Here is a 25,704-nt window from a genome sequence, read left to right on the forward strand (position 1 = left end):
ACCTTCCGTTAATGTACCTGAGATCTGTAGGAACTTCTTTTTACCTACCGACACAAGGCACCTAATAGCAATCAGAGCAAGGAGTATGAAAAAGGGCTGCTTTTGTATGACACGGAATACAAAAGATGAAATTAAATACCTTTTTAACTGATTCTCTGATTTAATTGATGGATTTACTTACAGTTGATGAGCAAAGGGATCACAGGTCTCAATAACGTTGAATTTAGACAGGAAATATGAAAAGACAAGAACTAACTACTATTAATTTGGCTGGTGTGAAGTAAGACAATACGAGCCATTTGGCCACATTTGTACCATTAATTGATTTGGACTGTCAGCTTTAAAGAGAACCTAAAGAATAAACACTAATATTTTCTTGGACACTCAAAATTTTCAGAAAGTAAGAGGGTGATGGGAGGCAAATAATTACTAACCATCCAAGTCTAGCATAGGGTGAAGTCAGAAAATATGAAGCTGCTGGCTTGGAGATGTGCTTTGAAGATTTCTGATGTGTAGCTGCTAACGCTCTCCAGACACTGGTTGTAAAAGCACGATTTATCAAGCGGAGGGAATTCTTAAAGAAAAATGAAGAGACACAAGAATGGTTAAAACACAGGCTGAAACTCTAGAACTCTGTGGAGCACCTCAAAAACCAAGTCAGCAACACTGGAAATCACCACATTGATCTAAGTGGACTCCAGCTCAGGTCGTAAGCACCATTTTAGAAAGAGACAAACATATGTATGCTTTAAATGGAGCACTGGTATTTTTTCACTGCTCTGCTTTGCTGGGACTTCATAACCCCCGAAAGTGAACATATCATTCTACAATGTAAAAATATCGCATAAATGTAAAATACCAAAGCGTAAATACTAAAAATATATTTTGTCATTTTTGACAAAAGATGTTTTCTAACTTTAGTATACAATGAGCGAAGTGTAAAAATTGAACATTTATGATGTACACATGAATATATAGATTAACAGTGACTCTGGAATCTCCATGAAGTGAAGTCAGAGGCTACTGACAACATCCAGAGACCCTGCTACATCAACCCAGCATTTCAGACAGAAGTTAAACCGATTTTATACAAAGCTGAATTTTACCTGACACACCTGTCACTTTTCACTTACTGTTGCCCAAGATTGTATGTTGAAGTGAACTCCTCTCTCTGTATAATTTATATTCTTTTCAAGTGTTTTCGTAAGCAAAGAAGTTGTATTCTTGCGACATTCATGTTTTGACTGTTTGTTTCTGCTAAAACAAAGCAAGCAGTAATATCAATTAATGTAACTGAATTAATGACTTGAGTATTTTATGCCAAAGCTGGGAGAAGCAAATCATGCTGGCATGCAATCAGGTGGCCATTTCTCCTATGTTTAAACAGAGTTCTTGAGAGATACCAATTAAGCTGGTTTCTCTTGAGAGGTTTGATAGATGAATACACACCAAGGAGAGAATTCAGTTATGGTAAGGCTAAGCATGCATCAGTAGTTTAATGATTAGTGGAACAAAGAGCGGCAACCGAATGAAGTGCTAATTCTCCACACTTTAAGTGCTATGTAAATATTCTCCTTAGGCTTGCAGGTAAAGGTATCTTCCTGCATTCTGCACAGTTGCCCTATGTGAAGCTTACTTATTCATGTTAAAAGAATCTCAAATTCACACACAAAAAGGTAAGTGAAAAGATTTCTAATTTTCAATAGCTCACTGTCCACACTAGTGGAAGAACCTCTTTTAATCAGTATATCTCTGAACCTTCAGAGCTATACTTACACGTAGCTGTCCTTCTGCTTCCTTGTGCAGTTAATAAACAGAGGGTTCTCAGGCACGAAGCAGCCACTAAAGAAATATTCAGAGGCATTTTATTGATTTTCCAGCAATGGAGGTGAAATTATAAATAAAACTTTTAACTTTACTGGTTTCCCTGCTAGAAGTCACCAGTTTTCTCAAGAAACACTGCTTATTCAAAATCAGAGCATCATTGTAATCTTTAGAAACCCCTTTCATATTTATTTTAATAACCTTCATAAAGTTCTATATGAATTCCACGTCTTTATATAACTCTTAAAGGCAACTGAATGTAGCATGCCCTGCTAATCACTTTTAATGAAAGTGACACTCTGGAACAAAGAACACAACAGATTATGCATATTTTATTTCAAACATCATTTCTCAAAATAGCTGCAGTGATATCTTCTGTATAATTGTCAATTAATTGCCAGTGTTGGTCTTATGATGTTATCTACAGTAAGGTAAATCACACAATCACAGAATAATTCGAGTTGGAATAGACCTAATAGATCATCCAGTTCCAACCCCTTTCAGCTTCCCGCTTCCCCTGTTTGCTGCCCAAGCTTTGAGCTTGTATAGAGGTACTTCAGCTGGGCTGTTGGCTGCATTGCCTTCTTAGTGGAACACCCCTTATTTCCCATGTTTTGCCGAAGTTTCCTTCCTGGCACCTACTACCTCAGGAGCCCCCTGCTCATCTCCACAGAACTTTAACTGTGCCATGGCATGCCCAGCATGCCCTGGGGCAGCAGATGCACGTCCCACATCAGCAACCCATCCCTCTAACCGTGGTGTGTCTTCCAACGGCTTGACATTGGCAAGTCTGCTATTATCCCATCTTCCACACGCCCCACCCTACCCCACCCCGCCCTTCACATCTGGTTTAAAGTCCTGTCATTGAGCCCTGCAAGCTCCTGGGCAAAAGTCCTCCTTACCTTTTGAGAAAGGTGGTTTCCATTTGATGCTTGTAAGTCTGGTGCCATGTAGGCCATCCCATTGTCAAAACCCCCAAAGTTATTACAGTGACACCAGCCATGGAACCATGTATTAATAGATTGGATCCATCTGATCCTTCCAATGTCATTGCCCATAACTGGAAGGACAGAGGAAAATATTATCTGTGTCCCAGATTCCCTCACTAACCACCCAAAACCTCTCTTTTAATCACCCTTGGGCTACGTATTGAAGCTTCGCCACCTCCCTTGTGGAAGAGCAGTAATGGGTAGTAGTCTGAGGGCCATACCAGACTGGAGAGTTTGCTAGTGATATCCCTAACCGAGACTCCTGGGAGGCAGCAGGCTTCCATGCCAGTAGGGTCTGCTCAACATCTTGGACCCTCTGTTCCCCTCAGCAGGGAATCTCTTACAAACATGTTTTTTCTGCCTTTTCCTCCTCATGGCAGCTGTAGTAATAGGAGGGGGGTGTCATTCTGGTCTTGGCCCTTCCTTTGGTGTAGAAGAGTCATCACCTACATTTTCTTCTGGTCGGTCTTCCACAGCTAGAGCCTCACATCTGTTGTGCAGAGGCACCTGGAGAGGCGTAGGCAAGGAGGGAGTTCATTTTCTACCCTGCTGGTGGACTTGCTTCCACTCACTATTTCCCTTTAAGTCCCTGCCTACATTCTGGTGGGGGGAGGATACCAGATCTTTCCATATTGCAGGAAAAAGTACCATACCTGGTTCCATTATCTAGCATATGACCCGTCAGCTCAAAAATGTTGTTCGTCCAGAATGCCATGTCATCCACTCCACCGAGGAAATACTCATGGAATTTGTCCACCAGGAATGGAGATTTACTAGCATATGTTGGAAAAAGCTGAGACAAGCAAGATACTCAGTAAGGTGGATTACATTGTCTTTGTGCTGTACGTTCATTTTCAGAAAGAACACAGAAAACCAACCTTGCCAACAGCAAGCCTTTCTCCATGCCTGAAAAAAATACATAAACTTTCAGAAATAAATTTGCTTCATTTAATATTATTTAATTAATTAAACAGTTCTGACAAGGCTTCCGTATAATAAATACCGTGCAAAGCGTTACATTCCCTTGTCAGATATTAATATATTTTTAAAAGCTGTAGTGTGTGAAGTAATGATCTTAACTTTATTGCTGCCCTTAATGTGGAGGGATTGACAGTTTACATAAATGTTGCAGGATTATTGGTAATTGAGAGAAAGAAAGGATACATCTAGGCTGCTTAGAACTCCAAAAGCTGGTAATGCCAGATACCAAGAGTCTCTTTTAAATTATCGTTGGGCTTGGAAAGATCTACATAAAGTGTAGGTAAGCTATCTATTTAGGTACGCACACTACTCCTTCAGTAAATGAAAATTATGTTTCTAACATGATTCAATGCAATGGTACTTGAAGGCACAGCTGTTCTCACATAAATATGTATAAATATGATAAATGAATAAATGTGCTGAATTGCTAAGAAGCTGAATCTGTGGCCTAATAATGACATTAAAAAGTCCAAATTTGTATTCTTGCCATTAAAAACATTCATGTTTTATGACTTTGGGGTCTAGTAGGGAGTCTATATTGCTGGCCTCAGTGCATAAATTTCTTAGCTAGCATTTCAAATAAGATTATTGTCATCTTCCTACACGTGCTTCACTTAAGAAAAGCCAGTCAAAGCTATTCAACTTACAGCTCAAGAAATAGCAGGTAAGTACAGTCAGTAATTGTGCTTTCTGTTATGATCTCTCTTCCATAAAACTCCTTGTAGATAGCTGCTAGATCTTTGGCAGGTACATACCTAAAATCAAGATGAATGTGTGACAAAAGTTTTTCCACGTCACATGATAAAGGATTACAGTTTCTGAAATAACAATAGCTTGCTTTCAAATATTCTGGATTTCTAAAGACCGCAGAAGGTCATGAAGATTTACAAATGTCAGAAAGACTAGGGCTGCAGGTGCAGTTACTCTCTGCAGAACTCTCTCCTCCTGATTAGGTTCAAACTCAGAAACCTGTAGAACCATTCCCCTACTGTTACTGCTATCAGAGTTTCCACACTCCCCATGGTGGTTCCTTGGCTTGGTGATCACATAATCTTGGAGGCTCTCCTCCAACTCTCCTCTGTGCCAAGTTTACTCCTAGTCAAATAGACATTTCCCACAGCTCTGCCAGAATTTTATTAACAAACGGTTCCTTCTACAGCTAAATAAACTATACCCTACTTAAAAAAACCAGCTCAAGTAGCCTACCTTATCAGCAGAAAAAAAACATGTGAGGTTGATTTTTTTTTTTTTAGTTCAGGTAAAAAGTGCGAAAAAGTAATTGAGTATATCTAAAATTTCCGCTTCTTTTTATGTTTTTAAAACCCACTTAAATCCTACAGCATCTGTAACCATCAACATCTTCAACTTCCAAAACTTTAAATGGACATTTAAGAGAGATTTATGTAACTCAGTTACGTAACTAATTGCTAGGACAATACATTGATTTTTTTTTTTTATACATAATGACTTATAATTCCCTTCAGAGATAAATAACTTAATTTTTCTTGTTGTGTTCCTATACGTAAAACTCTTTTTTCTTCTGTCGTTCCAGTTTTTCATGCCAGGGAACAGTAAAGGCATTTAAGGAATACTAAACTCAGAAAAATTCCAGTAGCCACAAGGGTTTCTTTTGAATGAAAGATAAAGAAGGCCAGCATTTTGTTAAAATATGGTGAGTATGCAGAGAAAGCAGAAATAATTATTAAAGACGATAACCTCATTATCTTACCAACTTGATGCCAGATAACTGAAGTCCAGCTCAAACTGACTCAGTACATCTCCTCCTGCAGATGTAAAAATGTAAAAAAAGAAACCAAACCACAAAGCCCAACAAACCAAGCTCGTTAAGTATCTATCATGGATAACAGCACAGATGAAGCCATGTCTTGCTATAATACCTATGGTTACATGGTAGCTCCTCCAGTTGTATATTTAGAATACATAAACAGTTTGCCTGAAAGTATCTGCATGTTTTCTACTTCCAGAGGCTAAGTATAAAATAAAATTTAAAATCACAGTAGTGACTTTAGTTAAGCTTTGGCATCCTTCAGCTTGTGTTTTGGCTTTAATACAAGTGCCCATATGCCCTATCACATCTTCTGAAAAATGGAGCATGGGGACAGGCATAGCAGGGCTTTGGAAACGATGAAGGAGAGTAACAACGTAGTGTCCCTATGACGCATTATTGGCTCCTGCATTGCACAGATGAAGAGCCAGAATCACCCACTGTGATTGAGAGAGGACTAGTTATTCCAATAGAAGGATCTATGGTCAGCTATCAGAAACATTACCAAAATCACCAGCATTGTGAGCTTCTGAGTATGAACCACGAAAATCAATCTGGAGAAAGAAAAAGAAGAGAACTGTCAGTTTATTTTACTCAGCTTTCCAAACAAACATATGAGCAGAAACAAATTGTCCGAGCACAAACAAATTGTCCAATCAGCCTTGAGGTTTACAGATCCCAAACCTGACTGATTTCACTCTTAGAGAGTTTATGACACTAAGTCTCTCTGAAAATCCTCCTGAAACAGGGCTCCAGCTTTTTTCTTTCCTCCTCAGCAGGGCCAAAGCTACGTTATCAATTTCAATAAATCCAGTTATATTAAAAAAAAGATAATACAGGCTTACCTCTCCCATGGCCTTTAGAAATCCTTGGTCGATGCCCAGGCTATGCCAGCTAACATCTGCCACCATATGTGAGGCAATTCCAAACAGAAAAGCCACCAGCTTCTCTGTAGCCTACACAACAACAATTGACTTGTAGTAACGTCAGTAATTTTACTCCTGTCTTTAAGAAGAGGTGAGCATTTTACGTTAGCACATTATACAAGAATATAGGGGAGAAACTCACAATACAAGAGCTTAGCATGACAAAGTGTTGACTACTCATTCCTTGCTGCTGGAGTCGCTTTTTGTGACTTGAGAAACTTTAAGCACTTCATACAGCCCAAAGACATAAAATTACACGGTTGATGTCAAGACAACTTGTGTACTTCAAGTTGGGTGTGTACTAAAGTGGTTTTCTGGACTGAGGACAAAACCTTCCACTTCCAAGGAGTGAAATCCCTTTGCCACCACAGGTTTTGTGCAGACACAGAGAAGAGAGAAAGACATTCCTATCCAAGAGCTGTTCACTGTAAAAACACCTAATTAAAACCTAGGTATGAAATGACTCAACTTATTCCTGTAAACAGAAAGGTTATTTGAGTAACTTTAACAGCAACAGATATTTCATTTCTCCAGAAAAGACTTCTCTACATTGAATCACTGAAGTCAAAGGGCTTTTAAAAATATGCAATTGAATCATAACTTCTGATGAATTTGTACTTCCCAAGGATTAACAGTTCACAAGATCAGTCTCATCAATGGCCAGTCAAAAGGCAGTCAGACTTGTTCAGGTTTTGAAGACTGCAAAGAGTTTCAAATGTTGCTGTACCTCTATGACCCCTGAGTAGATGCTGAACAGCTAATTTTCCAGTAAGGAAAAGAAAATAATACTACCTTTAAAATTATTCTCACTTTTGACAGTTTGTTTCTCCTCCTATGTAGCTCATATACCATAAACAAGAGCAAATGAAGACTAAGTCCAGTATTTCACAAGTGAAAATTTTAGAACTTGCCTGGTTTTCAAGTGGTAAACACTCAACTAGATGTGACTATTACACAAGACCATCAATACATTTGGAAATTGGGATCGAAGAAATATATCATAAGCACCAGACTACATCAGAGGTATCTGATAGACTACATGGAAAACGCAGCTATTCTGTCTAATAAAGACGAAAACAGGATTTTAGATTTTCCTGTACCAATGGAGACTTTAATTTAACAACATGTACTTTTTTCTACATTTCCCAAAGGATGAAATTGTAACAATAAGTGAAGGTGAAGGAAATAGCAGAAAGCAAAGTAAAAAGTTAATACAATTTTCTTACCTCTTCCCAAGGCTGAGGATAATTCCTTCTGATGTACTGAATACTTGCATTGAGAAATGGTGACCAGTGAGTGTCTTCAGACACATCATGGAATATGCCTATTGCAATAATATTATATCAGTATTTGAGAAAGAAAAAAAATTTAAAAAACCCTATCTTTTTTCCCAAAACATAGACTTTTGTTCAATTTCATATCATACAGCTGATACATTTTGCATCTGCTTACATGAGATGAGTCAAATGAGATGTATTTGAGATTTCTGAACATGAGGAAAAACTTCTTTACTGTGAGGGTGACAGGGCACTGGAACAGGCTGCCCAGGGATGTTGTGGAGTCTCCTTCTCTGGGTATATTCAAAACTTGCCTGGATGCATTAGAAGCATCTGAAAATTTTGTGCCTGCTGTCTTTGTGCCTGTGAGTAGGTACAGTACAATGGAAAAAATATTTCCCAAGTGAAGAGGATAAAGAGAGCTGATGAGCTGTTGACTAAATTAATGCATCAAATTGTATGGCAGAAAAGCTGAGGGGCATGGCAGCCAACTCAAAACATCATGCTTTGGGGCAGGTATCACTAACCACAGGGTGGAGGAGGGCATCACAATTTTCAACACAATGGCAAACTTGCCAAGTTACAGTAAGTGCAAGAGCAGAAGGGCAGAGGAAGGCAGGAAAACAGGTTTCTTTGAAGCATCAATTATTACACTCACTTGGATGTATGCAGAAAATACTATGTTGGATCTAAGAGTGATCTTGCCTAAAAATTTCTGTGTACCCACACCAAGCTAAGGGCAAACTGATGTGACATGACCAAGCAACATAATATTGAATTCTCTAAGGAGGAAGAAAGTAGGCAGGATAGATTGTTCGGACCATCAATGTGTTTGGAGGAAGAGTATGTGTTTGTTCAGACACAACTCTGACACTGCAGAAGATATTTCAGCATATTAAAATATTAAATATAAAATATTAAATGCTGAAATTGAGAGAGCAGATCCTGTGGCCTATTCAGACACCCTCTTGGCATTTTACAGTGCAGCTGGACTAGATAACAGAAGGATGAGATTTGTTAGACCAAAGTGAAACGTTCACAGAGCCGACTTCTACCATGTAAGTTTGTCTCCTGCCTGGAAAGGCAGTCTGGATGGCTTTGTTCTTCATCTGTGTGTTTTAACACACGGTTAAAACAGCTCAGATCTGTAGAGCTACCTATTTCTTCCACATTGACTCAGGAGATTGCTGACAAGTGGCTCAAGTATAAAACAAGGCAAGACAAACACAAGCTTCAGTGAAGGAATGTGGTTTAGAGGCTGCAAATAGACAGGCTCTGGTCACTGGCCTGTCTGGTATAAGGCAGAAGTCAAAACTGCTAGAAGGGAAAGAAGAAGTGGACAGAAATAACCAAGTTAAGGTAAGAGCTAAAGAAATTCCAGAAGAACATCAGTCCTGAAAACAAGGCAAATGAGACTGAAGTTTGGGACAAGATGTTCACAGAGCCAGGCAGAAGAGTAGGAACGGTGATGCAACCACTATTAAATGCCCAAGCAGAGGGGCAATCTGGATGTGAACTGAGCATCATGACATAACAATAGAGAAAATTCCCATTTAGGCAAACCCAGAGAAGTGAGAGATGCCCTGTCCCTGGAACCATTCAAGGTCAGGTTGGATGGGGCTCTGAGCAACCTGATCTGGCTGAATTATGTCCTTGCCCACGGCTGGGGGGTGGACTAGATAACCTTTAAAGGTCCTACCAACTCAAACAATTCTATCGTTATTTCTTATATAGTTCTACAAAAAGGCTCAAAATACTAGTACAAATGCTGGGTGTTTTTGCAGGAAGGTATTTTTTGTTGTACTTAATTTCTTACAACTTAACTATTTTCAAGTCTGCTAAATTCTGTAAGATTTTCACACAAAAATACAGTTGTTACTATATTGTACTTATAAATCTTTTCTTACCACTTTTGCAGATGGAGGGATAAAAAGCATCAGGATAAGTGCTCCCAGCCTGAAATGCATCTTGGTGGTTTAGTAATAACTGGGAAGTGGAAGGAGAAAAAAGGAATTGGAATGCTACTGCACAGCAAAAAAACCCCACACTTCACTGCCAATACTGAAGATAACATTTAAATATCCAGCAAGATACAACTATTACATTGGTAAAACATGTTATTTCAGTGTCATCACCATTATCCATCATCCTGCCCTACTCCCCCACTTGCCAAAATACTCGTAAGCAAAATTAAACTAATCAGTATACTCTGTAATTTGAAAGGCCATTTAGGAAGGTATTCATATGATTTACGTTAGGTGCTGGTGAAGTCATCTTCTTGGACTAGACACAGAACGTGGTCTGTTATCACACATCCTCGAAACCACAGCAAGAGCTGTGTACAGCAGGCAATGTGAATACTTCCATTGAATGATATCCTACTTTGATAAAAGATCAATTTATATAGAACAATCTTATTTACATTGTGCTAACGGGTATTAGCAATGTTTTAAACATATATGAGCTTTGTTCATGTTTTCATGAAAACTGTCTATATGTTCATGTGTTCATGAAAAAAGTGCTTACAGTGCTCCGCTGGATACAGCCCATGAACGAAAAAAATCATTTACACCAACCAGAAATGATACATGTCACGGATTAAATTATAAAACTTGCTGACATCTTGCTGTCTTTATGTTTATTAAACCCCCTTTCCAAAAGTTCTGTACTGATTCTTCTAATACAAATACCCACAGAGGGTACGATTTAAGGTGATGGGGAAAAAAATGTAAGAAAACACACAGTATATACACACTATTACAATTACTATGTATTTGCAGTAGTATTCAGTGGTCAAATGTTTTTCAATAAAAAAAGTAAAAAATACAGCCTAGGCACAATATTTACACACACATTACTATGAATAAATAGTAAGGAAAAGAAAGACAAGAAGACAGACAGAAAACCACTCTGAAGAAAGGTGTACAAAATTAAGCAATAATATGCTTCTTACCTGTCTATAATTAACATTCCCTTCATGCTTAATGAAAAATTCCAGAGCTCTATGGGCTGAAAAACAACATAATAAAGTATTGATTTATAGGTTCTGTGGCCAAGCTTGTGTTTTGTTAGAAGCATCACCAAAACCAGAATAAACCGCATTGCTGTACCTAAGCCAAGTGGCACATGTGCATGAAACATATCTCAGAAAACTCCGTGCGTGTGAGAGGGCGTGTTTTCTCACCTAGGGAGCTGATAAGGAAATGTTTCTGTGACACATCTGAGCACTGAGGTCTCATGAGTCTTCTCTAATCCCCAGCTCCCAAGCTGACAAAACCCACCAAAACTGCAGGGAAAATGAACTTCCCATGTCTAGAAGTGAGATACTGCAATGAACCGACATGATTACACACAGCTTGTATAGAGTACGGATCATAAAATTCTAGTAGTAAAGGACTCAAATGAACTTTACTTCAGTTTCATTGTTGCCCTTAATGTTGGAAAAGGTACCTTAGGAACCAAGGCAGATGCTTAACAGTTTGTTTAATTTTTAACACACACAAAACCCAACAAAAACCTAGAGTCAGCAAAGTAAATAATATTTACTGCCAAAAAATTTGAGCAAGCATAACAAGAGAATGACAGAAACTGACAGCACTTTTCTTTAATGAAATCTCCTTCTAATTAATGTTAGATTCCAGGGATAAACTACTAAGACTATTAAAAATACCCAACATCACTTCTAGAAGTATCCTGTTGGAATTGCATGCGTGGGTTATCATCTTTTATTCCCACACAGTTTTACTCCTTGCTTGAAGATATTTACAAACTAAAAGTGATCAAGATATCACAGAATGTGCTGAAGTTAATGTGATCCTTACCAAATACATGATATCACAAAAAACCCCCAAACAACTAACCTTCTATAATTCTGGAATAAGATCTAGGCAAACAGTGTGAGTTTCAAGGTCTTCACTTGGAATTTTACCCTCTGATCTAAACCATACTTATACAAATATGTTAGACACAGTAAGCACCAGTCTTGTACCAAACCAGGAATAACTTAGAAATAGATATATAAAATAAAAAATATATTATTTTAAGACTCGGCCATTTCAACATGCGTCTTTCTTTCCAGTGTGGGAGAGCCTCATTTTGGCAGTTTGTTTTTCCTGTCTCCCACCTCCCCAGCTCCTCTCATCGCTCATGCGGGCCTGTTCCTACAAGTTCACCTTTGTGACGAATTTTGTGATAGATCCCCACAGTCCCACCGAGCCCCATGGATCCCTTGGGGGCAGAGCCTCCTCACTCAGGCCTGCCTCCAGCAACAAGTCCATGGCAAGTAGGACACGGCACAGCTCTGCTGAGGACACTGAACATGATCAACATTTTGAACAGGCAGAGCTTTTCACTGCTTTAAAAGTACTTTCAGAAGTCTGTCCAGGATAGAGTTTGGTGCTGGTTTTGAGTCAGAGGAGTTCCTTTCTACAGTCCATTGATTTTTTTTTTCCTGTGTTTGGATTTGGCAATAACTTACAGTGCCTTATCATCATGGACTTTTTGCACTTTATTAAAAACATGGATTTTAGCAGCATTAGAGCTGGTCCCAGTATAATGTCATCTTTAGACACGGACAGAATTTGTTCTAAACTATGTCTCCATAGTTCAGCATACACATTACTCCTTGGACAACTAGCATCTTTAAATTACATAAATATAGGTTTTCTGCAGTATTCTTCCTTAATTAGAAACAAAGGACTTCTTTGTGGCAGATCCATAATCTCTTGTTTCTCTTTGCAGATATTTTGCAAATACACTGTATTCTGCCAAATCTGTTATTTCAAGTTTTCAAAAGCACATGCTCAGTAATCAGAGCCCCAAGCTTGCAAAGATGCATGCACTCGCCTAACCCCAGGCAGCGTGACTTCTCCTACTGATTACTGTGGGTTTCTTGACATATCATTAGGAAGAGTGCATGGTTGCAGGGTGCTCACCAAGGGTACGACATTCAGCAAGGGAACATATTCTCAGTCTCAAATGAATGCCATGAATAATCCCAGCCTTTAACTCGTTCAAAGTTGCACATATTCTGTATTTGAAGTCTGAGAAAACAACTTGAATGGAGACAACATCATACTTTTTACTATTTGTTTGAACAACAGATTTAGAATCAGAAATGGAAGAACAAACAATTAAAACTGCCAACTCATTATGAATAATCGTTTCAGAATAACCTCACACTACTCATGAGTGTTCTCAAGAATTACAGCAGAAAATAGATTTTTAAAATAATACATGCACACAAGAAATTCGAAACAAATATTTCCCCACTTTGGCGTTCACTCAGTTCTCTCCATAATTCTCTATGAATCTAGGCTGTTAAAGCTACAGATAGCAACCTACCAGAAAGAGACACAGAACAAGATTGTTATTATATTAGTCATAGACACGAACACGTAACAGCATTTTATCTATTTTGTGCATGTATAGCAAAATTAATACACAGTGACTTGAAAACAGAGCTACCACAAATGATCTGTTTAAATATAACAATCCCATAAACTACATAAAGTATTCTTCTTCTTTTTCCAAACTAAACTCTGTCTGCGCAAGACTCTCAGACACAAACATTCCAGTTACATAATGCCTGTGTTTTACGAGAAGGGAAAACACGCAACCAAATCGATTCAAGCGTTTTGCTTATGAAAACAGCTAAATTTCAAAGCTCAAAACCGAACTACTCATCTATCCTATGTGCTATTCACATTTTTTTAAAAATCATGAGAACGCTCATCACTTTAACACTATTTCCTCCCTGTGCTTTCCAGCTGAATCTGAATGTACTTCTCTTCCCAAGCAAGTCAGAAGACAGGAAAATTCATTCTGAACATGTCTTACCTATTTCAACATGGGTTGAAATTCCACTTGGGATACATCTTTGACAGAAATGGTATAGTATAACCAGCCAAACAGTCCAAATCTTCAACCCAGACATGATGCTGGCTTGAGCTGTGGTTTTCAGAAGCCTGGAGCAGTAGAGCTGTGACCTTTGAAATGTGGGTTACGGAGCATGCTTTTTCTTTCCGACGTATTGCTGACACAGTAAGTAAGCAACTGCTGTATTTGAAAGGCAGGTCTATGTCAATGTTTTTCTTTATCTCAGATGAAGTAATTTATAAAAAAAAAAAAAAAAAAGAAATGTTCTCTCCTCTTGAATTCTGCAATATCCCTGGGGTTTGAGCAGAGAGGTTTCTGCTAACACACAAAAGTACAGCAGAGCGGAGCATCCTCCCACAGTTCGACCAGCTCAGAGTGCACTTGCCTTGCAACAGCTATGTCGGATTTCACAAAAATATTAAAGCCAGTTGCCAAAGGACTACTAGGAGAAACACATTAGCTCATTAGTTGCAGGCAAAATGGATTTATAAGTCTTGGTTAGCTGACAGGACATTGCACACAGATGTTTGGGTCTCAGGAGCCAGACTGAAAGCCAGGTGGAGATGGGGTGCGGGGTGGGTGGGGGGGGAGAAGATGATGGGAGGACTCCTGTCACACATGGCATGGCTATGAAGTCCTGTCTTGACAGCAGAAGCTGGGCATGCTGCTGCTCCCAGTCACCCTCCAGGCAGCCCTAAAATTGTTATACCTATCAAATAGACATATTCATTAGGTTACACAAGCCTACTTTAACACAGAATTGCATATTTCCTTTTAGTTAGGATAAGGTTGTCCTTCAGGTAATCCTTAAACAATCACAAATTCTACCTTGAGTTGACAAACTATTGAGTTCATAATTTTCTTAAGACTAAATGCCCGTGTCCCTGAGCAGAGGCCATGATGTTTGCAGATGACAGCAAGTGTCTGCATCTCTGGGCAGATATTAGGCTCTCTCTAGATAATACCAAGCCTCTGCGTTTCTGGGATCAGGGTTTGTAGTAAATAAACAAGGTGCAGAATACATCCTCCTTATCCACTTGGGTAACACAACTACAGCCTCCCGTGGGCTGGGGCTCCAGGAGTCAAAACAGCAGGCACAAATCCCCACTGTCCCTCCACAGCTTGTTTTGTGTGTGCAGAGGGGGAAGTGTGTGCGTGAATGGGGGTGTGCGTGGGGGTGCGGGTGTGTGAAGGGAGGGGGGGTGTGGGTGTGTCTGTGGGACTGTGTGTGTGTATCTGTGATTCTGTCTCTGTGTGTCTTTGTGTGTATCTCTGTGTCTGCGTGTCTGTCTGTCTCTGTGCCTGTGTTTCTGTGTCTGTATGTGTGTCTGCATGTCTTGTGTGTCTGTATGTATGTATATCTGTCCGTGTGTCTGTGTGTCATTGTGTCTGTCTGTGTGTGTCTGTGTGATCCTGTGTGTGTCTCTGTGTGTATGTCTGTGTGCCTGTGTGTCTGAGTGTCTGTGTCTCTGTGTGTGTGTCTGTCTGTATCTCTGTCTGTGTTTGTGTGTCTCTGTTGTCTGTCTGCTTGTCTACGTGTCTGCGTTTGTGTGTCTGTGTGTCGTTCTGTGTCTGCATGCGTGTGTCTGTATTTCTCTGTGTGTCTCTCTGTGTCTGTGTGTCATTCTGTGTCTGTCTCTGTGTGTGCCTGCGTGTCTCTTTTGCCTGTGTGTCTGTGTCTGAGTCTGTCTGTGTCTCTCTGTCCCCCTGTGCCTGTGTCCGTCTGTCCCGAGGCTGCTCGGCAGGGGGCGCTGCGGGCGAGGTTCGCCCCGCTGTCGGCCCGCCCCTCCTCACGCGGGCGGCCATGGCGGCGCTGCTGCGCCCGCGCGCCGCTCGTCGCCTGCCGCTTCCCCCGCGCCGCGCGCTGCGTTCCGTGCCGGCCGCGCTGCTGCCCCGGGGAGCGCTGCTGGGCGGGCGCTGGGTGGACACCGCGGCCGCCTTCGCCGTGCGGGACCCGGCCAGCGGCGCCGAGCTGGGCCGTGTGGCCGACTGCGGCCCCGACGAGGCTAGGGCGGCCGTGAGGGCGGCACATGGGGCGGGGGCGGAGTGGGGCCGGCGCCCCGCCAGGGTGAGCGGGGGCTGGAGGAGCTGGGGTTGGGGCTGCGGGAGCTGGGGCTGGGGCTGAGGCTGAGGCTGAGGGAGCTGGAGCAGGGCTTGGAGCTGGGGGAGCTGGGGTTGTGGCTAGAGGTGGGGTGGAGCTGTGGGAGATGGGGCTGGAGCAGGAGCAGGGGTTGGTGCTGGAGATGGGGTTGGAGCTCGAGGTGGGGCTGGGGCGGTGGGAGCTGGAGCTGAGGCTGGAGCTGCGGTTGGGGCTGGAGCTGGGGGAGATGGGGTTGGAGCGGTGGGAGTTGAGGCTGGACCAGGGACTGGAACTGGAGCAGGGAAGCTGAGGTTGGAGCTCGAGGTGCAGCTGGGGCTGGAGGAGCTGGGGCAAGGGCTGGAGCTGGAGCAGGGGCTAGGACTGGAGCTGGAGCAGGGGCTGGGACTGGAGGTAGGGCTAGGGAGGATGCAGCTGGAGGTGGGCTGGAGATGGAGGAGATGGAGTTGGAGGTGGGGCTGGAGACGGGGCTAGAGGGGGATGGAGCAGGGGATGGGGCTGGGGGTGATGGGGTTGGTGCTGGGGCCAGAGGAGGTGGAGCTAGGTCTAGTTCTGGAGCTGGAGCTGGAGGTAGGGCTGGAGCTCTGGGAACTGTGTAGGGAGCTGTGTTGGAAGATGGGACTGGAAATGGATGTGGGGCAGGTGCTGGGGCTGGTGTTTGGGCTGGGGCGGGACACTGGGCCTGGGGACAGCTAGGGCAGGGAGGGCAGCGGGTCTGCCCCAGGGGTGTCCAGGTCTGTGCTTCCCCGCTTGGGGCAGCCCATGCTAGGTGACCACAGTGACACTCTGTCTCTTGACAGGAGAGGAGCATGCTGCTCCGCAGGTGGTATGAGCTGATGATGGAGAACAAGGAGGAGCTGGCACGGATCATCACGGCTGAGAATGTGAGTACGGGGTGCCGTGTCCCTACAGGGTTGGGTGCTGCCTTGTGTCTTCCCAGAGATGCAGCGCAGGAGTGCTAGCGTTGGGATAAATCATAGAATCACTAGGTTGGAAAAGGCCTTTGAGATCATCAAGCCCAGCCGTACCTGTCCGCTACTAAATCATATCCCTAAGGACTTCACCTACCCATCCTTTCAGTACCCCTAGGGATGGTGACTCAACCATCTCCCTGGGAACCCTTTCTGTGAAGGAATTTTTCCTAATGTCCAATCTGAACCTCCCCGGCACAACTTGAGGCCATTTCCTCTCATCCTATCACTTGAGAGAAAAGACCAGCACCCACTTCTCTACAACCTCCTTTCAGGTATTTGTAGACAGTGATAAAGTCTCCCCTCAGTCTCCTCCAGGCTAAAAAACTCCAGTTTTCTCAGCTGCCTCTCATAAGACTTGTCCTCCAGCCCCTTCAGCAGCACTGACAGCCATCAAAGCACCATGTGTGCGTTCCACCCATTATTGGGTGGAACCCAATTGTTCTTTCGTTGCTTAAAAAAAGTTGAGCATTCACATCCTGGGACAGTGGATAATGTGTCAAACATTTCACTTTCTGACATATGTAGATTCATAGAACTGTAGAATGGTTTGGGCTGAAAGGGACCTTAAAGGTCATCCAGTTCCAACTCCCCTGTGTTGGGCAGAGACACCTCCCACTGGATCAAGCTGCTCAAAGCCTCATCCAGCCTGGTCTTGGAACACATCCAGCGATGGGGCTTCCGCATCTTCCGTGGACAACCTGTGCCAGTGCCTCGCCACCATCATTGTGAAGAAGTTCCTCCTTATGTCTAGTCTAAATTTCCTCTCTTTCAGCTTAAAACATTACCCCTTGTCTCGTCACTGCACTTCCTGCTTGATAAGGAGTCCCTCTCCATCTTTCCCGTATGCCCCCTTTTAAGTACCGGAAGGCGTACTTAAAAGGTGCATACATTAAAGGTGTCCATGGAGCCCTCTCTTCTTTAGGCTAAAACATACATGCAGTGTGCTATTCTGATGACAACATTACCTAATTGGCTAGTCAAAATCAGGCCCATGTTATGCTTCATAATGTGCAAAAGCATTCATCAACCTAAGCCATGGTCTTCATGGCATTAGTGTTTGTGGTTTATAGTTTCATTGACTTAGAAAAAAATGCAATACAGTAAAGCAAGTCTCCAAGTTGGATTCACCCAGTGTGCTTTGGTTTGCATCCCAGAGAGTTTGGAAGCCCACACACTAGTATCCTGGGTAAAAAAATGCTGGAAGATACTTCAGCAGTTCCTCTGTGGTGTCCCAGACTGGTCTGTGATGCAAACCGAGCCCAGCCTGGAGGAACTCCGAAGTAGTACTCCCCAAAACAAATGCCCCCGCATAAACTGGTAACTGTTTTGCTATCATTTGCGTCTTCTTCAGAATGGTAATGCCAGCTAAGGGTAGAGTTTGTAAATAAACACACGCTGTGCTTGCTATTCCACCTCCTTGTCATGGGCGGGGATGAATCCAGGCAGAACATACAGCATGTTGACTCTACAATGATGGTGTATTGAAACTGCACAGTTATTGCTGCTGCAGTCATATAGTCCATTTTGGAAATCACAGTGTACATGATTAGCGATTATAAAGTACTCTGAAAAATATAGAAACTCCACAATGGTTGGAATTTGTTTTTTATTGCTTCAGTGTGCCGCTTACAGTGTGGTTTTGATCTGATTTAATCAAAGGGGAAGCCTCTGAAAGAAGCACAGGGAGAAATCTTGTATTCTGCCTCATTCCTGGAGTGGTTTGCAGAGGAAGCTCGACGGGTTTACGGTGATGTCATTCCAGCACCTGCAACAGACAGAAGAATGGTGGTGCTCAAACAGCCAGTCGGAGTGGCAGCTGTCATAACCCCAGTAAGTATAGCTGCATTTTTCCAATAATGGGAAGGTTTTCAGCTCAGCCCAGAGCAAGGGGCCTTATGCCTCCTCCGACCTAGCAAACACCCCTGTAAAGTTTCCTTTCTGCCTTGTACTGGCTTCTTCCTGGGCTGGCAGTGCGTCTTTGTAATGTTGACTTAGGATAAAGCACATCATGTAGGTGTGTTCAGTTTATCACATAATTACACATAATATCAGCTATTTTTGCAAAAACAGGAGGTAAAAGTTTGTTATGTCTGATTGTACCTTTTTTCTCTCATCGTAGTGGAATTTCCCCAGTGCTATGATTACTCGGAAGGTTGGTGCAGCTCTGGCTGCTGGCTGTACGGTGGTAGTGAAACCCGCAGAGGACACACCTTTATCAGCACTAGCTCTTGGGGAGGTGAGCTTTTATGCTAAACTTTACTTTAAGCAGTGGTCTGCAGCTGTAAATGAGGAGTCAGATGGGCTTTAAAAATACACGGAGGAAGGGCAAACTGGCTGACTTTATGCAGAGGTTTTACATTAAGAATCTTTGAAAATTGTGTCTAATATGGTCTAGAGCCTCAAAGAGGACCCAGCCACTTAGCTACACAAAACATCCTTATCTTTCCTTTGGTTACTTTGAAGCTGGAGGAAAGCTGCTTAAACCGAAGCAAAGCTGTTCTCTTGACACTGTGGCATCTGTTACTAGTTGTGCTGTGCACTTTTGGTTTCCATTGACTTACAGACTGGTTTCTTCAAAGCAAGAAACAAACTTTAGGTGACTGTTCCTCATACAAAATGCACATAATGCAAATTCTGTTTCTTTTGTTGCAGCTTGCCAATCAGGCTGGAATTCCAGCGGGAGTGTATAATGTTGTTCCTTGTTCCAGACAACAGACAGCAGCTGTTGGGGAAGTTCTGTGCACTGATCCATTGGTAGCCAAAATTTCTTTTACTGGCTCTACATCGACAGGAAAGGTACATACGTGCACAGGATATCCTTGAAGATTATTACTGTGCTTATACTGGAAAGGTAGGAGGAAAGCATGTGCCTTTGTACAGAGCTGTCTTCTTTTCTGGCTACTGTACACAGGTTGTCCACATAATTGTGTACTCCTTGAGATATTGCCTGTTTGCTTTAGTTTGCTTTATCAATATTTCACAGAAATGCCTGTGCAGCTTCTGGGTAACTGCCCTTTATTAAATGATAGTGTGAACAGTTCTGTACACGATGTTCTTCTTTCCTGTCAGAGGGTAAGAACATACTGACAAGAACATTGAAGTTGAGTTTCAAAGGTACTATTCAGGAATGGCTTCTGCAGTTAAGAGTATTGCAGAAGTGAGGCTCTTGAATCTCTCCTATAAACTTTAGTCAAAGAACAAACTTGTCAAAATCAATCAATAAAATAATTGCAGAGCGTTGCTAGAACCTGTTTAGAGTTCTGTGGGATGGCTGTATGCAGAATGAAGAGGAAGTCTGGTATCGAGGCAAATCTTAATCACAAATCCTGTCACATCATGAAAAATTAATTTTATAAGAGTATTTAAGATTTTGGTTACCAAAAAAGAAGAGAACAAAGCCCTGAAGAATAGCAAACAATAGTAGTAATATTAGTGTATAAAAGCCTGACCTGAACAGGAGTTGATGAAAATCCTTTTCCTTATTGTTTCTTGACCGTAATTTCACCTCTAAAGATTTTAATGAATATGTTTTTGTCATAGGAGAAAGCAGATGGCCTAGCATTATAGAGGAGATGCAGATAAATTCCCTGCCAGAGTTAGTTTTTCACTGCCTTCCATCAGTTCACTTCTGGTACTGACTTCTGTGTGTCCTCTGTTGCCTGCAGATATTGATGAAACATGCAATTGGCACTGTGAAGCGAGTTTCCATGGAGCTTGGAGGACATGCTCCTTTTATAGTGTTTGACAGTGCTGATGTGGACCGTGCTGTTGCAGGAGCCCTTGCTTCTAAGTTTAGAAACTCAGGCCAGGTAAGTGTAGTCTTTTTGTCCCTGTTTCTGGAAAATGAAGAGCTGTAAATAAGCTATTTTGTGTCAAAGGAAAGTGTAGAACAATTCATTGTGAAGAGAAAGATGCTGGAGTCACACATGAGTCTGGGCGTTCAAGACAGTTATCAGGAAGTCTGAATAACAACACTGTAAAATCCCGTGTATTTTCACAACATAACATGGCATTCAGTAATATGACCCAAAAGGAAGATGTTCACTAGGGCCCTTCACAAGAGTATCAGAAGTGATAAGGCGTTTTGTCATATGCTTTCTTAGCATTAAACTCATTAGTGAACTAGAGCTGTGAAAAGACAACCAAAAGACAGCCTCAGTTCTCAAGATTATATTTTATAACATGTTTGGCCAGTTCTTAAAACAGTGGCTTCAAATCTCATGATTAATGTTTATACCTGGAAGATGCATGTTTGATTCAAGTCTCATTGTGTCCTGAAGCCACACAGCAGGAGTTGAGGGGACTGAAACACTGACACTCAGACTGGACGCTTAAGACACTCATGGCGAGATTTTTCCACAATGATTAGCTTAAAAAAAGTGATAGCCGGCATTCAAGTGTACATTGCTTCAAATGTTCCTGTTTTCCTTAGAGTCAAAAAGTTTTTAAGAGCATCAGTTTCCAGAACAGTCAGCTGAGCAGGGCTGCATGGACATTCTTCCAGCCTTATGAGTGTTACCTCTGCATGTGACTTGAAGGTGATGAACTCTGGTTTTGGAGAAGCAGGAGGTTTTCAGTGGGGTTTGGAGATCGTCAGGTTGGAAAATTGTTGCTTGAATAACACTAGAAGAGAACATAAGTCTAATTTTGCAAAGAAAGAAAGGAAACAGAATAGAATGTGGACGAGGACTGCTGAGTGATCAGACGCAGATTGGACGAGATCTAACATAAAAGGCACCTGTGCTGCTGCTGCGTAGAAGGATAAAGTTGCTGTTACTTTTGAAAGACCGTATCAATCAAAATGGGTTGCAGTCAGAGCAAAGGGATAGCACAAATAAGTAGGCGCTGAGAACACTTGAAACCAAATTCCAGGAAGAAAGCAAACTCAAACTCAATTAATGAAGTCGAGTGAGTGAGTGAGCGAGTTAGAAAAAAAGACCCCACACTACCAAATGTGATTTGAGGTTCTGCTGTTCAGTCCAGCATTCTGCAGTCTGTTTAGCAGCTATTTCTTGCAGCTTCTGGATCTTTGTTTATCCATATATCAGAGTGCACAGAACTCATGAAACCTTTTTTCAGTGTAAGCGACTTAAATTTAGCAGTATGGCATATTTCACTCACATACTGACAGATTGTTGAATTTGTATTTCTGAAGTGAGAGGGGTGATGAAAGAAGCGGTATAGGTAGGTAACAGCTTACGGTGGTGGAGGAGAGGCAAAGGACAGATCAGTGTAGTAACCCGTCCTGTGTCATGAAGGCCTGAAGGAATTAATGGATAGATTAAATACAACATAAACTACTGCTTCTTTTTCCTTTTCATTTTTATTTCCAGACCTGTGTTTGCACAAACCGTTTCCTGGTGCAAAAGGGAATCCATGACAAATTTGTGGAGAAGCTTGCTAAAGCTATAGAGAGAGAACTACGCGTTGGAAGTGGATTTGATGCAAAAACTACCCAAGGGCCACTGATCAATGAAAAAGCAGTGGAGAAGGTATGAATAAAAGGTTTAATTTTTGACATTTAATTTTCTTTTTTGCAACCCATAAAGTAACTTTAGATATATGTTTCATTTTTTTCATGCTTGTTTTGTTAGAACATACTTGCAATGTGGATGAAAGCATGTTCTGCCCTCCAAGTCCATGTATGCATACAGATGGACAGATGTGGCCACTTAATGTATCATTCCCTTTTTTGTGTAGAGGGGAGAAAGGGATTCCTGCTTTAGAAGAAACTCATCTGTCCTGATTACTTCCTAGCTGTTCTCAATTTACTGAAATTGGATGTGCTGTGAGAGTTGTGTGGTGATCCTGCAATTCTGGAGCACTGCAAATGACAACTTATTTTGAAGAACAGTGAATCTATTTGCAAACGCTACACAGAATAATGCAGTGAGGTTAAAAAGTACCACAGCTCTGGATATTGTAACCACCTGAAACCTTACATGCATGGTTTGGGTCTTCTGTTTAGGATGACTTGTGGCACCATGAAATGTTATTTTTCTTTAATTACAACGTCACATTTTCTATAACATTTCACTCTTCTGAACGTTAAAGATTATTAAATTGTGTTTCATACTTTCTAAGATATTATGGCTCAGTTATATGCAGGCTTGGTTTGAATCCCACTGTACTTGAAAACTGACAGAGTGATTTGGGAGACAAAGGATGCAGTACTTTGATTTCTTTCCTTCATGCCCCTCCTTTGTGCATCACGAAAGTGTAATATGTGGGTGTTGTATACATCTATATATACACAAATGTGCAAACTTTTTTATATACAAATAACCAAGTCACTTAACTGTCTTTCTGTAGTTGCAAAGGACAATGTTCTAGGTGTAGACTGGTAGTTTAGTTTTCACATTACTTTCTTGTATTTGGATGAATTGTAAATGTAGAGGCTGGAAAATGTTCTTGCAAGTTCCATCTTGGAAGTTGCCTTTTTCTCTTTAAATGACAGTCATGTGCTTCTGTTTTCATGGTGCTCCATCACCAACATCCTGTGTAATTCTTAGTCCTACAAAGGTTTTTTTCTCACCTTGGATGTAGTCTTTTCATTTCAGCAGAAAAGCCAAATCTTTAATATCCCTGGTCCTTATCCTTCTGAAAGTCTGTCAGGCTCAGAGAAATAAAAATTCAAGAAAAAAATTAAATAATATTGCGGGTAGTCTGCTGCAAAGTATAAACCTCTCTTCACAATCTTCCATTTACTACTGGAGAGTAGTATTTCTTCAGTAGAAAATATACTGTTGTTCATTCCGGAATGCTGACTTTGAGATTTTTGCTTTGCATACCTCAGGTAGAGAGACATATTAACGATGCCGTTTCTCAAGGAGCATGTGTTGTGACTGGAGGGAAACGACACAGCTTGGGGAAGAATTTCTTTGAGCCAACATTACTTAGTAACGTTACAACAAAGATGCTTTGCACCCAAGAGGAGACGTTTGGCCCTTTGGCACCAGTTATCAAGTAAGATTATTCATTTTCCAGATCAAAAATCACAGTTTAAAAAAAGGAATATTATTTTGAATAAATAAGATCTGAATGACAGTTTTGCCAAATTGTTTTTGTATGATCACACAAGTCTTGTAATAAGACTAGGGTACACATGTGAAAACTTACTATGGAGATATGGTTCATTTGTTTCGACCAATTTTAGCACCTCTGCAACTTATCAAAAATTATTTTCTTTTAAATTGTATCAGCAGTTAGGCAAGTAGCAGCAAAACCTTCATCAACTTCATGATTTTGGGTGAGAAGTAGGAGGCAGGACTTCCCAATTTGTCGTGCAATTTGCTTGTACTAAGTTTTTCTCACAGAGGATGACTTGGAGCTCTCTTCTTCTTAAAGCCTTCCTTGTCTCCATTCAGAGCAGTTGGATGTGATGGAAGAACACGTGGTTATCTCTCACAGTTGAGAGTGCCTGTGCAGTTTGGGAAATTGGTGGGCTAACCTGTGTGAAGTAAATGTTTTAGCTACAAGCATCTAGGGATCATAAAGGCTCCTCCATTGTTTCCAAGTGAAAATTAGATTAGATGTTTAAAATACACTCTTAAGGAAAAAACTGTATCTTGAATTTCTTATTTCTGATAAGGTTGCTTCTCATCAGTGAGTCAGCAAGATGATAGATGAACATCAGGCCTCATTTGTATTTTTTCTCTTTATATTGACAGATTTGAAACTGAAGCAGAAGCTGTTGCTATAGCAAACACAGCTGATGTGGGTTTAGCAGGTATGCATTTCTGTCAGATAAATGTGTTTCTGTGGTTTTACGAGCTTTAGTATTAGGGGGCGATGATTTTTAATGTCTCTTTCTCATAGTTTTCTGCAATTGTTCTTCCTGATTTTAATTTTCATACTTCTATCTTTGTGTCTACACGTCAGGATATTTCTACTCCCAAGATCCAGCTCAGATATGGAGAGTTGCAGAACAGCTTGAAGTTGGAATGGTTGGCATTAATGAAGGCATAATCTCTGCAGTGGAGAGTCCTTTTGGTGGGGTAAAACAGTCTGGCTTAGGACGAGAAGGTTCAAAGTATGGCATCGATGAATACTTAGAAATAAAATATGTCTGCTTCGGAGGTTTATGAAAATCTTCAGAAAGCACAATCCAAATAGCTTGGAAAAGAGTGCTGTAGTTTTAATAAGCTTCTTGAACCAGAAATACATATGAATGCAACTTCTACCTTCTTTAAAACTAAGCAACCCTGTTCTGTATGTGTAGAGGTACTTAAAATGTTCTGTGCTGCCGTATGTTTTTACATGTTCTTTATTTATACATTCAGTTTTCAGCAATGTGATCACAATGTCCAGCATTTTTTAGTAAGGAGTAGGTAAGAATGCACATTTCTTATACAGGTGAATGTCTCCTAGGGAGGGAGGTTTAAAAACCTTTGAACTTGTGGCCTAATGAAGATTTCAATAGAAGTGATTAGAGGTTTGACTTCTACGCATCACCTTACTATTTTGTCATCTTCAGGAGGTGACGTAAAGCTTCCTTACTACAAAATAAAGAATGCTGTTTAAACTCTATTTTCATGGCAGTTAAAAGAAGCACTTTAAAAAATGTGCAGTGTTGATTTAGCAATTAAATCAGCACTGCAGAAGCTAAGGGAAATGAATTTTATCTCTTGTGATGGTTAACTTTGGTGGGGCTTTGGGGCTTTACCCATTAGTTATTAAAAATAAATAACACAACAGAGTTCTTTTTTCCTATACACTAATGAATGTACCCTGTGAAATGGGATATTTTAAGAGAAGTTATACAGTCAGGCAGAGAAGTACCAGGAAACAGGGTTTGGGCAGAGCGGGGTGGGGGGAGGAGTCAAGCCAGAACTGAATTTCATGGAATTTTTTAAAGCGCACACAAAGTAGCATTGACTGCTACTTACTATTTGTAAATATTTTTATCATGTAACACCTAAGACCAGATGGGTCTGTAGCACATTATCTGTCAGTAGAATATGTTTGCATCG

At 41.2% G+C, this 25,704-nt stretch overlaps 2 protein-coding genes across 3 annotated transcripts in view; one reads left to right on the forward strand and one right to left on the reverse strand.

The window, feature by feature from the left end:
- Positions 1–13,845, reverse strand: part of GPLD1 (glycosylphosphatidylinositol specific phospholipase D1) — a 26,975-nt gene extending 13,130 nt beyond the window's left edge. The window contains exons 1-13 of one of the 2 annotated variants that reach the window (XM_054058163.1): positions 13,622–13,845; positions 10,737–10,792; positions 9,691–9,769; positions 7,733–7,830; positions 6,426–6,536; positions 6,086–6,134; positions 5,524–5,578; positions 4,442–4,549; positions 3,692–3,719; positions 3,467–3,606; positions 1,777–1,842; positions 1,134–1,254; positions 435–574 (exon numbers count right to left, since the gene is read on the reverse strand). In XM_054058163.1, coding sequence (XP_053914138.1) covers positions 435–574; positions 1,134–1,254; positions 1,777–1,842; positions 3,467–3,606; positions 3,692–3,719; positions 4,442–4,549; positions 5,524–5,578; positions 6,086–6,134; positions 6,426–6,536; positions 7,733–7,830; positions 9,691–9,769; positions 10,737–10,792; positions 13,622–13,718 — 1,148 coding nt within the window. In that variant the 5' untranslated portion in view covers positions 13,719–13,845. Of the gene's footprint in view, positions 1–434; positions 575–1,133; positions 1,258–1,776; positions 1,843–3,466; positions 3,607–3,691; positions 3,720–4,441; positions 4,550–5,523; positions 5,579–6,085; positions 6,135–6,425; positions 6,537–7,732; positions 7,831–9,690; positions 9,770–10,736; positions 10,793–13,621 lie in introns of both variants that reach the window. The other variant, XM_054058161.1, reaches the window with a different exon arrangement.
- Positions 13,846–15,428: 1,583 nt separating this feature from the next.
- On the forward strand, positions 15,429–25,388 carry ALDH5A1 (aldehyde dehydrogenase 5 family member A1). Its single transcript, XM_054058505.1, has 10 exons — positions 15,429–15,728; positions 16,559–16,642; positions 18,392–18,562; positions 18,852–18,968; positions 19,385–19,528; positions 20,398–20,541; positions 22,066–22,224; positions 23,529–23,698; positions 24,403–24,461; positions 24,614–25,388. Exons 1-10 carry the CDS (start codon positions 15,465–15,467, stop codon positions 24,817–24,819), a joined length of 1,518 nt encoding a protein of 505 aa, XP_053914480.1. The 5' UTR covers positions 15,429–15,464; the 3' UTR covers positions 24,820–25,388.
- Positions 25,389–25,704: the final 316 nt, after the last annotated feature.

This window comes from Cuculus canorus, chromosome 2, assembly GCF_017976375.1.
Source record: "Cuculus canorus isolate bCucCan1 chromosome 2, bCucCan1.pri, whole genome shotgun sequence".
NCBI lineage: Eukaryota > Metazoa > Chordata > Aves > Cuculiformes > Cuculidae > Cuculus > Cuculus canorus.

Coding starts and splice junctions, on each gene's coding strand:
- ALDH5A1 (XM_054058505.1), top strand. CDS start 15,465: ATGGCGGCGCTGCTGCGCCCGCGCGCCGCTCGTCGCCTGCCGCTTCCC. Junction 18,969..19,384: donor CAGCACTAGCTCTTGGGGAG/GTGAGCTTTTAT, acceptor CTTTTGTTGCAG/CTTGCCAATCAGGCTGGAAT. Junction 23,699..24,402: donor CCTTTGGCACCAGTTATCAA/GTAAGATTATTC, acceptor TTATATTGACAG/ATTTGAAACTGAAGCAGAAG.